The 13,430-nt window shown below is 42.9% G+C and overlaps 1 protein-coding gene across 5 annotated transcripts in view; it reads right to left on the reverse strand.

Annotated features, from left to right (window-relative positions):
* LOC117223860 (uncharacterized) overlaps positions 1 to 12,574 on the reverse strand; it is a 99,420-nt gene extending 86,846 nt beyond the window's left edge. For 4 of the 5 annotated variants that reach the window (XM_076528798.1, XM_076528802.1, XM_076528807.1 and 1 more), the window contains exons 1-2: positions 12,240 to 12,574; positions 9,565 to 9,706 (exon numbers count right to left, since the gene is read on the reverse strand). In XM_076528798.1, the coding sequence (XP_076384913.1) occupies positions 9,565 to 9,706; positions 12,240 to 12,252 (155 nt within the window). In that variant the 5' untranslated portion in view covers positions 12,253 to 12,574. Of the gene's footprint in view, positions 1 to 3,270; positions 4,167 to 9,564; positions 9,707 to 12,239 lie in introns of those variants that run through there. The other variant, XM_076528799.1, reaches the window with a different exon arrangement.
* Positions 12,575 to 13,430: the final 856 nt, after the last annotated feature.

Genomic DNA, 13,430 nt, shown 5'->3' on the forward strand with positions numbered 1-13,430 from the left:
TCGTTTTTATAATTGTGGACAATTTATAACTATAAAAGTAAACCGCGAGGCTCGAATAATCGTATCTCCTCTTCCCAAATTGTCCATCATTGTGGACAAACTGATCGTTAATTAGAGAGACATTACTGTACGTATATTTTGTACACCCTGTGTGTACGCAGCAGAGTATCGGATTTCGTAGGTTTTAAAATGCGGGCGAGTTCGGGGGCAGAGTTCACGAGGAAAAGTGGTGATTAGGAACACTTTCTAATGAAACGAGGCCGGTTTTGCAATGCCGAAATGTCACTTTCTTGGTCCACCTCGGGGCGATGGCCGAAGTCCAATCGGACCGATGGCCATCGTCGCGCCGTCTATTTGCTACTTCTTCTCTGTTGTTCGCGCTGTGCGCGCAGACAATTAGGTACGAAAGTCCGTCGTCGTTTGTTCTATCGTTCGCTGGCTCATTCAGCTGTCCGCGAAACAACCCTGTGGCAATGCGTCCTTCTACTCAACCGTTGCGTCCTCGACCAACGAACGCAGGTTCAATCTTCGCTGAATTTTTCAGTCGACGGAACGCTCTAATAATATAGAAGTTTGTTCGCAAGTTGAAATTCATTTTTGCAGCCTAGAAATTAATTTATGTCACACAATTATAACAATTGTCAACATGTTCAGAAATAGTATCGCCAAAACACAGCGTTCGAAATTGGGATATTTATTGGAATAATATAGATTACGATTACGGGATGTGCACGTCATTTTGCCGATGCACGTAGTATAATATTATACAAACGCTTAGGCGCAACAAATGGATCAACCCGGTGTCGGTGACGCAACGTCTATTTTGTCTGATTGAGAAATAAATTTCGTGTTCCGCAGTCTCTCTCTCTCTCTCTCGATCAATCGTCTTCCCGTTTATCCGGCGTGGTTCGTAGAGGTCTTGCAACGGCAACAAACAAGAACCGCCCGATTCCAGGATTCGCGAACGCGTATCCGGAGTTGCAACGTTGCTGTCAAGTACATACAGTAAATTTCACCCTAATTTTCCTAATCGGCTTGTTAACAAAAGTGGACAATTTGCGAGGAGGAGATACGATTATTCGAGCCTTGCGTCTTGTTTTTATAATTGCTGATGATAATAGAATGTAATTTTAATAGTATATATATATAGTCAAAGTGATTATTATACTGTTAAAATATATTGCAATATTATACTATAATATTATAGTATAATATAATATAGTATAATATAGTATATATAATATAGTATAATATTATAGTATATATATATATATTTAATTTTAATATAGAGTATAATATTATTTTGTAATATTATACTATTGAAATATATATAATATTATATTATAATATAATATGATTTTAATAGTATAATATTGTAGTATAATATAATATAATTTTAATAGTACAATATTTTATAGTGTAAGATAATATAATTAAAAATGTAATTATATAAAATAAAAATAAAAATACATAATATAATAAATAAAAAATTGAAATTATATAAAAATGTAAATATTATAATATCATTTCAATAATATAATATTACAATATATTTTAACAGTATAATAATTACTCCGACTCTATGGAAACACCGTAGATAAACGAAACCACTCTAAATAACTATAACCACCGTAAATTACCATGACTCCTTGAACAGACTATAAATTACGTTGATTCGTCGGATCATTAAAGCTTGGCAGTGAAAGTGTCACGCGCGAAGATTGACAGAACCGTCGTTGGTGGTCGAGGGTAAATGCCTCCGCGAGAGAAAATGGAGAATAGAGGAACAGGAAGAGGGTGAGAGCAAAGTGGGGGAGAGTGAGAAAGCGAGAAAAAGAGAAGAAGAGAGCGAGAAAGAGAGAGGGAGAGAGAGAAGAAAAGGAAGCAGGAAAGAAAAAGGAGAAGTCGCGCGTCGATCGGCGCGTTCCCAATGAACTTGCATCGAGCGCACGCGGTTGCACCACTGATCTTTAGCCACGGCATTTCTAGATCGTTGCTAGATATCTCAATGATCCGAACGATCGACGGCCTTCGAGAAATCCGACGATACGCGGGCGTTCGCGCAATCCGGCGCGACACGGCGCAGCACCGGACGGGCAGATTCTTTCCTTCGGCTCGTCTGTCCGCCGTCGCGGTAAAAAGGCTGACGAAAATAGGGCAGTAGAGCAATGCCAAGAGTTTGCGCCGCTCTAGATCATTTGTTTGTCTGAATCGAGCCACGCGCGCGGGCCCACGTAACAACTCGTTATTAGTCGCGCACCCGCGCGAACCAACCCTTCGCGATGTGAACCGCGATTTAACCGATGATATCGATATACATATATACATATATCGAAATATCCGAAAGAAATCCCGTTATTTCTGGTAACACGTGGGAAACACGCGTTACGGCTCGCTCAATGAAAATTCATCTATAAATAACCAAAGCGGTCTCGACAGAATGGCGCAATTGTCCGAATTGAAGCCGCACCGTCGCGTCCGTCGGTGCAGAGTCGAGATCGCTCGACATTCGCGGTGTAGCAGCACATTGTCGATCATGTTCGACGATCTCTGCGAAAAATCGATCCTCGCGTGTATTCGAGAAAAATCGATTCTCGCGTGTTTTCGAGAAAAATCGATCCTCGCGCGTTTTCGAGAAAACGTGCGGGACGTAATTGTTGGATAATTGTTATGCGAGAAATTTTAATATAATATAAATATAATATATGTAATATAAATATAATTTATATATAATATTTATATTATAATTAATATGAATATCATGTATATAATACAAGTATAATATATATAATATTTATAATTTATATATAATATAAATATCATATTATATTTAAATTATAAATATTATTATAATATAAATATAATATATATAATATTGATATCATATATATATATGTAATATAAACATAATATATATAACATAAATAAAATATATGTAATATAAATATAATATATATAATATAGATATCATATACATAATATAAGTATACATATACAATATGAATATAATATATATATATATATATATATATAAATTAATTTTATATATATTATATATATAAAACGTAAATAAAACATATATAACATAAATATCATATACATAACATAAATATAATATAATCGATACTAAAAAGTCGCACGAACGTACGAACCAACGCGTAAAATCCGCGGTCCAACGATCTAAAACCGTGCGACACGACCGAACCGGCGATCGCGCAACGTGCGCCATAATCCTCGCAATATCACCAAACAAAATTCCGAAGGTCGTACCGTTGTCCCGATGCGTCCGCCAACGATCCAGCGATCTGCGGCTTGCCGCCGTTGGCGCACTTGCAGCAGTCGCTCCCCATGTCACCGGCCGCGGCCGGCGGGAGCGCGGCCGAGGAAGAACCACCCCCTTCGCCTCGAATCAAGAGCTAGCACTCGTCGACGACCAGTCACCACCGATCACTCGCGAGTTCATCGAACCGACGACGGTCGTCCGTGGACCGTGTAACACCGTGGTGTTCGTGAACGGAGCACCGTGGAGCGCCGGGAGTCGTTTCGGCGTGCGAGATCCACGGGATCCTGTTCGATGCATTGATAACGCGTCGGTGTTCCCCCTCGTCTTCGTCTTCGTCTTCGTCTTCGTCCTCGCCTTCGCCTTTGTCGATAACAGTTCGCCACGAGGGACGGTCGCGTTCCTCGGCGTGGCCGCCGCGATATTGGGCTCGGGACGACGGCCCGCGTTGACAGGCCCGCAAAAATAAACCCCGAGAAGCGTCCTCTCGACCCTGGCGAATCTGTTCGATGAGTTCACTCGCGACTGCGAAACGAGTACGGTGACACGGCCGACGACGTCTCGATCGGGTTTGCGGCGGACGCGCGGGACTCGGGCCGACGGCGGGCCGCGGCGAGCTCTTTCGTTGCCTCGCGACACGGCGGGAGGATCGTGGATTTGGAATTTCGCGGCGCGATCGGGGGGTGCGCGGCAGGCTCGGAGGGGGTGGCGTCCGATCGCCGAGCGATCCCGCGGCCCGCGCGGATCGCTTCGGTCGGGCCTGGACGGGCCTGGGCGGGCCTCGGCGGCGCGGCGCGACGGGAAACGCTTGGCCGACGCGGCGGAGGCTCTGCGATCCGAGCTCTGATTTTTGGCCGCTCGTCGATCGTCGCGACGCTCCCTCGGAAGACTGATAGCGAAATGCCAGCGGCAGGTCGTCCGCGCCCGATTTTCCACCTCCACGGACACCGCCGCTGCCTTCGTTAGCTATAGTTCGGAGAAAACTATAAGCAACCAGCGGCGACGGCGGCGGCGGGCATCCTAGAGCCGGATGCTCTCAAGGAGCAGCGCCTCTTTCGTCTTTTCGCGAAAAGTTCCGGCGAGCTCGGTCGAATTTAGCTTGCATGGAGAGCGAGCTGCCGAGGGATAACGGAGAACCGAGCGCGCCGAGCCGCGCGAGCCGAGCCGAGCGAGCCGAGGTGAATCGAGCCGAGCCGAGGCGAGCCGAGCGAGCCGGGAAACGCGGCGGCCGGCCGCGGAATTTTCATAATTCGCTAGGAGAAACGCTTCCGTCGTCGATCCGTGACGCGGCCGTCTGAATGGCCGGCGCGGGACGAGCAGAGAATCCTCGAGAATGACGACGCGTCGGCGTCGGCGTCTACAGCTCGTTCACTGAAACGCGCTGCTCTTGGCGCACGAAATGATTCTCGGTGAAATGTAGGTCAGAGTTTTCGGAACGGCGTCGACGTCGCTTTGGAACATTTCAACCCCTTGTCCCGACATTTTTTTTACCTAGTTTCGACTGTTCTATTTGGTTACTATTTCTGTTTACGGTGAGATTTCTCCCTTAATGCCTAGATTTATGGAGCGTGAAGAATAACTTGTTTTATATTAGTTTGTAAATGTAACGATAAGATATTTATTCTTATTTTTAGACATATTGTGACGTATAAATTGAATGAATAACTCGTGAATGTAGCTTTGCGATACGAATAATCGTGAATTAAGAAATAATTAGTGATGCAATTAGCGATCTATTAGTGAAATAATTAGTGGATGAATTAAGAAATAATTAGTGATATATTTGGTGATCCAATTAGTGCTCTTTTAGTGAAATAATTAGTGATGATGAATTAAGAAATAATTAGTGATACATTTAGTGATCTAATTAGTGATCTATTAGTGAAGTAATTAGTGCTGATGAATTAAGAAATTATTAGTGATACATTTGGAGATCCAATTAGTGATCTATTAGTGAAGTAATTAGTGATGATGAATTAAGAAATAATTAGTGATACATTCTGTGATCCAATTAGTGATTTATTAGTGAAATAATTAGTGATGATGAATTAAGAAATAATTAGTGATACATTCAGTGATCCAATTAGTGATTTATTAGTGAAATAATTAGTGATGATGAATTAAGAAATAATTGGTGATACATTTAGTGGTCCAATTAGTGATCTATTAGTGAAATAATTAGTGATGATGAATTAAGAAATAATTAGTGATACATTTAGTGATCCAATTAGTGATCTATTAGTGAAGTAATTAGTGATGATGAATTAAGAAATAATTAGTGATTTTGATTAGGGCTCCGTGAGTCTAATGTTAATAAACTAAATGTTAGTGAACAAAAATGTTAATCAAAATGTTAATAAAAGGTTAATAAACGAAAATGGACGATTAAGGTAGAGGAGATACGATTCTTCGAGCCTCGAGGCACGGTTTTATAATTATCGACGATTGGTAACTATAAAAACGAGACTTCCTTCTTCCCAAATTGTCCATTTTTGTGCGCAATCTGAGCACGAATTAGGGAGAAATTAGCATTATTCCGTATCTGTGTTTATTTGATTGCTTAAATCTTGTTTAGGCAGAGTTTCGCGTGGCTGAGAAAACAATTCCGCTAAATGTTTATCGTGTTATGGTTGACGTAAAAGTGGTGAATAAAAAATCAACATCAATTGTTCTTGCTTCGCGCATTCGCTTAGCGATTTCCATCGAGTCGAACGAAGCGTGCTTTAATCTCTGGAAAATTTTTGAACTTGGCGCGGCTGTCGAAGCGTCGAGGAACGTCCGCGAATGTTCGGGAGACGCTCGACGAACGATCGCGGATTTTCGTGGAGCGCGTCGGACAGCGGACTCGGGCCGAGTGAATCAGAAGACGGATTGTCTGAAAAAGACAACAATTGCCATCGATCCGCGGCGGCGAGACTTTGTCTTATTTAAGCGGCGAGGCTAGATGAGGTCATGTCTCGCGTTCCCGAAATAAGCATTCAAATGCCTATGCACCGAATCTTTCACCTTACTGGTCACGCGGCTCTTCCTACCGTCCCACGAAAAAATTCCATCGAAAAGACGATATTTTATTCTAACGATTTTATTTGATTTCAATTTCTCGATTTTTCGAATGGAAGCTCGAAACGGGACGAGAAAAAGAAGTTGAATTTTCCCGCGTTATTTTTATTTTTATCTACATATTTTATATTATATATTTATTTTATTTTTATTTATATATTTTATATTATATACTTATTTTATTTTTATTTATATATTTTATATTATATATTTATTTTATTTTTATTATTATTTCCCTTAATTTCGCAAAGTTGAAAAGAACAAATTAAAATTCAGTCGATCGTTTTAATTGTTAAATATTAATGTCGCGGCGTTCGTTCGTCGACGATCCGATGGATCGATCGATCGAGTAGAATCGAACGGCTATGGAAATTTGTAGGAGCACGATTAAGTATTTCGCGCGGCTATTTTTAGTTTCGCGCGCTCTCCCAAGGAGAGCTCGATCATCCGCGAAACCGTTCCACCCGGGTTTCAGCGATTTCCTCGCTATCTGTCGCGTTATCGGTGGTCTCCGCGGGAGAAGCCGGCGACAGAACAGGATTACACGCGATAGACCAGAGAGTATAATTTGGTCCTCCGCGAGAATTAAGTGCGCGACAGCTCGAAATAAACCGCGTTTGATCCTTGGCACGTTTCAAGGTTTCCACCGAAATTAGGGCCAATAGTCGAGAATGAACGATAATGCGTAAACGGCACCGAATATACGGTAGGGTGAAGTGTGTTGTTACTACCGCGGACGTCATAAACACTGTGATATTTTATAAAAGTAATATAACCTTAACATTTCACAGCGTGTAATCTTCTAGAAATTAATTTCATCATTTTTTATATGTTTAATGTCGATAATTTGTGACGCGAGAGTAACAGCGATCGCAGTTTTAATTCATTCATTGACTCTTGATTGATGGAAGCTTATGGAAACGTCGAGTATTATGAAATACTCGTAATGACAGCTGTGAACGCTCATTCGAAATATATTTATATTTTGGTAATTGATAATAAGCTATTCGTTTTAGCGTTATTTTTAGATAAAGTAATCGTCACTTTGATCAAAAATCGACGCACGCTGTCGCTATCGTCTAGCCTCAAGTATTATTGTCTAACACAGCACATATTTGGCGCGTAGTTTTTTACTACGCGCGAACATTACCGCGGTTGCTTTACCGAACCGCGTACCTTAACCTATACGGAATTGTAGCTGCGCGTGTACATTTAAAAGAAAATGGGAAAAGTCCAAAGGAAGAAGTCGAAGGAAAGAGAACAGAAAATATCAAACGATGTAGAGAAAAGGAAAAATGTAAGGTTATGCCACCCTAAGGAAAACGTGGCGTTAGCCTTGCAAGAAATTCGTGGACAAAGCTCTGTTGCACAAATATCTCGGAAATATAACATTCCAGAGTAACGCAGTAATCGAAATGTCCACAGTATTTGACACGTGGTAATCCGATAATTAATATAACGGATAATTAAGCGGTAACGTCCGCAATATTTGACATGCAGTAATCGGAAGATTGGCAATATTCGGCTCGCACAGTAATAGATATTAATTAATAGATATATAATATAACCTTGACATAACCTCAATAATATATGCACAAGTATGATTTCTTCACGTTACGCTTTTTAATGAAATTTGTTATTTCAGAGATCCAATATTTTGAGGAAAGTATAATAAATATTCGAGTTGAAGAATAATAGTTATAATTCGAGTTGCCAATTTATTGGCGTGAAAGGTCTCATTCTCTCTGTCAAAGTTCGCCTTCATTGAGAAACCGCAGTAACACTTATACTTACTCTAGCATGCTAGATACAGAATGCCACGACCGAGGGGAGGTTATGAACTTCCAATTTCATCGCGACGGAATATCTCCGATGTTATTCACTCGATTCCTTCACTGTTTCTTTAAATATCCCGAACTGGTAATTATTCTTGTTACGTAATCGGAGCTTTCGGTTCGACAGCGAGCTTACTTTTGCTGCACTCGAAACAATTTCTGCACGAATGACGTCAACTGCGTTGATAATAACGTAATATAACATAATAACATAATAACAGCGTTGATAATAACAACGTGTTTTAGACATTTTTGAACCGTGTTAGGCATCTTTTGGCATTTCTATGAACATTGTATTCCAAGGTTATTTATAGTAATTGCTTTTTACGAAACACGATAGATAGAGATTTTAATATTTATTTATAAAAGTAGACGACAGATTTATTCCCGGTTAACATTAAACGATACTTAATTGAGCGAGCACTCGCATGACATAAATATTGGGTTAAACAAAGGCTTTCTAATTACAAGTTTAATTAATCATTAATTCAATTAGGTTAGTAATTCCAGTAGCAACAACCAAAGCAAGACGAAACACGAAAAAAGAAAAACTGACGGCTTAACCCTTTCAGTACGAGCGCCGGATATACAGGGTGTTCAAAAATTATGGTATTTCCGGGGAATGAGGGGTTCCCGAGATCATTTGAAGCAACTGTTTCCTTAGCGAAAATATTCTACGAGGCTTCGTTCACGAGTTATTAACGAAAAACAGTGACCAATGAGAGGCGGTCGAACCAACGACCGCGCGAAGCCCAGATCCGTTGATTGACTCGGCCGCCTTGCGCCAACCGAGCTCGTCTTTGATTGGTTAGTGTTTTTCGTTAATAACTCGTGAACGAAGCATCGTAGAACATTTTCACTAAGGAAAAAGTTGCTACAAATGACCTCAGGAACCCCTCATTTCCCGGAAATACCATAATTTTGGGACACCCTGTATATCGGCATCCATCCGATGACCGGTATGGACGAGTCCCGAATACATCTGGCATTCATGCGAGCCATATTTCTGACATATTAGAAATTATTCTAATAAAGTCTTCTCTTACAAGAATTCTGAAAAAAGCAGCTACAGGTATAATCGTCGTTTGATCTGAATTGATCTACAAAATTTGAGGTTACATTTTTGTTTGAAACTTGTTCATCGATTTGAACATATTGTAGGCCCTTTACAGAATGTTTACAGGAAACGAAAGATTTAGAAACGGATTAAGCACAGTTATTACTTAAGAAAATCTTCGTACAAAAGTGGACCGACCTACTGTGCTATGTGCGCATTTTCGGCGCGGCGGAGTGCCGTGGCTGACAGCGCGTACGTACCGAAAGGGTTAATCGTCGTTAAGAAAAAAGAAAACAAACGGCAGCGGTCGAGTCGCAGAAATGGTTGCTCACAGTTCGAATCGTAGCTCGTCGAAGACGTCGGTCCAGCGTAGCTTTGGCTCGGCGACGAGGTCCACGCCGGTGCGTCCCTGAACCGAGAGCACCTGGTCCGGCTCCAGCCATTGCGGTGGTCCTCTGGCTTTCATCGAATGATCTGCGAGCGCCGACATTGCATAATGGATTAGCAGCGTGTCGCGGGAAAATGCACGGCCGAGCGCGACCGAACGCGAGCGCGAACGCGGTTTCTTCCGATTAATGCCAGCGATCGCGACGCGTCGCGCCGCGCGACAGCCGCGCAGGATCGCGGACGGCAACACGTCAACCGTTCCACCCGTAGGCGAGAATTTATTATTCGCGAACTACCTGGTATTTCGGCGCTCACGTGGCCGCCAATCGAAGCCGCCGCGCCGCGCCGCGCAGCGTACTACGTGCACGCGAACGTCGCGTCGCCTCGCGGCATAAATATAGATGTCCTGCCCGCTTCGGGAAAACACGGCATCGCGCGGCCGGTGGGAAACCGTTTGAGAAAATAAAACCAGAGAGACGTGCTGTACGCGTTCGATCCACCGTTCGATCAGCGTCCCGATCGAAAACTCTTGCAAACTTCCGAAGAACGATCCGACGGTGATCTCCGGATCGGCGCGACCGGAATTCAGCGCGCTCGCGCTCGCGTTCGTAGTCGCCGGCGACGCACGGAGCGGCGAAATGACAAAGCTGCGCCATAATCGAAGAACTTTCAATCAAGATGGGATAAAGTGGTGCCATTTTTTTTACGTTACTGATGAAACGTTGCGGAATAATGGAAAAATAGACGGAACGGTGTGTGAACATTTTATAACCTCGAAAATTAATGTTCGAATTGAAATAATTGCACGAAATCGTGATTTATCCGATATTATTTACAGTTGGATCTTTTCTTTTAATATTAAACCCACTGAGCATTAAAAATGACTAGTCTAATTAATATAAATAATAAAATAAATTTAATATAAATTAAATATATTTAATCGATTCCAGTGAAAGAAAAAATTCTGTAATTTCAACAATTTTAAACTGAACAAAATATGATCCTGGTGATTTCGACCGCAGTGGTAGGTTTAGTGTTAAGGTTTAGCATGTTGCACATCGTTTCCCATAGATTTTGGCACGCCGATTTCAAATTCGGGCGCAGAATGTATCTAGCGCATCCAGGGTTTTGACCAAAATCTGCGGCGTGTCGTGCCATTTCAACGATGAAACGACGATTTCCGTTGGCTTATTCGTTCGACTCGATTTCTTTACAAAATTCTGATGCGACGATCTATGGGAAACCATGCATACATATACGGTGCTGCGAATAATCGTGAACTCGATGTAACTTTTACATTTTCAGCGATGTTTAAACAAAAATGGGACAGAACGTCATACTTGCTTATTTCCATGTTAGAAATAATAGGAGATGGAGATACATATATTTTATAATGTATTATTTTTATAATATATATTATGCATATATATTATATATATTATATTATATGTATTATATATGTTATATTGCGTATATTATACATACTATATTATGTGTATTAAAATATATATTATTACAATACATATTATACATTAGATATTATGTTATATATCATATATATATATTATATTATTTATACATAATATATAATATAATCTCTTCTTTTCGTTTTCGTTCAAATATCGGTAAAACTGTAAAAGTTACTTCGAGTTTACAACGATTCGAAAGACCGTAGGGTGTCCACCTTTAACCGAATTACCCTATATATTTGAAACTAACCTTAACAAACTACAATATATTCGTACATTTCCATACAAAAATCAATCGAATAAAAAACTACCGAAATATAATATTTCGTTAAGCAAGCCCTCGTCTATACACATCAATATATGTATACATATCGATATAACGATGTAAAATGTACATCGAGTCTGGCGCAATCGCTGCGAACGCCGCTGCAATCGATTTCGCCAAAAACTCCGTCATTTCGCCGCACTGCGCGGCGTCCGTGGAAGCCGACCGCGTTATACAGGGTGTCCCGAAAATGTCACGCAATCTGAAAGTGACGAGTTCCTCGGATCATTTGAAGCAACTTTTTCCTTTACAAAAATTTTCTCCGAGGCACCGTCAACGAGTTATTAACGAAAAACAGTGACCAATGAAAGGCCAGCTCGGCTGGCGCGAGGCGACCGTGCCAATGAGCGGAACTGGGCTTCGCGCGCTGGTTGGCTGGACCGCCTCGCGTTGGCCGTACTCGATTCTTATTGGTCACTGTTTTTCGTTAATAACTCGTTAACGGTGCCTCGGAGAAAATTTTTGTAAAGGAAGAAGTTGCTTCAAATGATCCGAGGGACCCGACATTTCCGGATTGCGAGACATTTTTGGGCCACCCCGTATGTACATTCCAATCCGAGATCGTCGTGCGAAGTCGCGCGTGTACGCGAGACGCGACAACGGCGGTCGAAGCACCGGTTAAAAACAAGATCGTTCCGTGCGGGTTTGTCGCGACCGATCGCCGAGGACAACCGACGAAATCCCGAGAAGCGGCGCGAAGGTGTAGCCGTCGCCTTTGCCGGCTCGCAGCGAAGTGGTGCGCGCGGCTCGGCGACCGGCGGCGTTCGATCGCGTTCCGAGCGGTGCGGCGCGGAGCGAAGCGGCGCGGAGCGTAGTCAGCTCTTACCTGTTAAGGTCATCTCGTCAGATGATACGAAGCTCGACTTCTCCACGCATGGACATTACTCTCCTGGGGCCGTTGCTCTTGCTGCTTGCGATTCGTTTCGATTCGGGCTTAACGGCGAGCTGCGGCGACGCGGTTCTCGCGCTCGCGCGTCCTCCGATTTCCCGTCCGCGATCTCCGGTGTCTCCCGGCGGCGTGAGCTCCACCGGCTGCCCTCGCGACCGGCGGTCTTCCTCTTCCGACGACCTCTTCTACTCCTGACCCGTGGCACAGCACACCCTGCGCCACGAAATCTGACGGCAGGAGGCCCTGCTCCGGTCTAAAATCGTCCCGACACCGCACTCTCGGCTTCGTCGTTTTAACGAAACGCGCACATGCGCCGTCCGCCCGCGATTCCTGCTCTCCTACGCCTCTCTTCTTCCTCTTTCTCCCTCTTTCTATCTTTCTCCGTAGATCCGCGATGCGACGCGAGGCGACGCGACGCCGTGCGACGCGGCGCGACACACTTCACCCTCCACACCCACTTTCTTCGCCCCCCCCCCCACTCCCTGTCGCCGTCGCTCCGGCGATCCGTTCCCCCGATTCCCGATCCATCCTATGCCCGCCCCCCGCCCCTGATGTAACGTCGCGCGCCGATGCTTTTTATCGCCGAGCATCGGCCGCTTTTCGCGTTCGCTTTCGCTCGCGACGGAAATCGTCGCCGCGACGGTCAGCGACGCGAGCCTTACGAAAACAGTGACCAATGAGAGGCGAGCTCGGCTGTCGCGAGGCGACCGAGCCAATGAGCGGAACTGGGCTTCGTGCGCTGGTTGGCTGAGCCGCCTCGCGTCGGCCGTACTCGATTCTTATTGGTCACTGTTTTTCGTTAATAACTCGTTAACGGTGCCTCGGAGAAAATTTTCGTAAAGCCATTTCCGGATTACGAGACATTTTTGGGACACTCTGTATATTATATAAATAATGAACATTTGCTAGCTGATTTTGCTTACAATTATGGTTTTAATAATTGCAAATGCGAAACAGATTTATTTAAATGTTTTAAATATCCAAGTTGAAATTCGGTGTAATTTTTGAATAATTTTTGAATAACTTTTTAATTGATTTTCATTTTTTCAATTAATTCGCGCCATGATAATCCATCTTCGTTCTAATAAAGTTGTATTATTATTATTATATATATATATTACAACAAAT

Source organism: Megalopta genalis, chromosome 1 (genome assembly GCF_051020955.1).
Source record: "Megalopta genalis isolate 19385.01 chromosome 1, iyMegGena1_principal, whole genome shotgun sequence".
Taxonomy (NCBI): domain Eukaryota; kingdom Metazoa; phylum Arthropoda; class Insecta; order Hymenoptera; family Halictidae; genus Megalopta; species Megalopta genalis.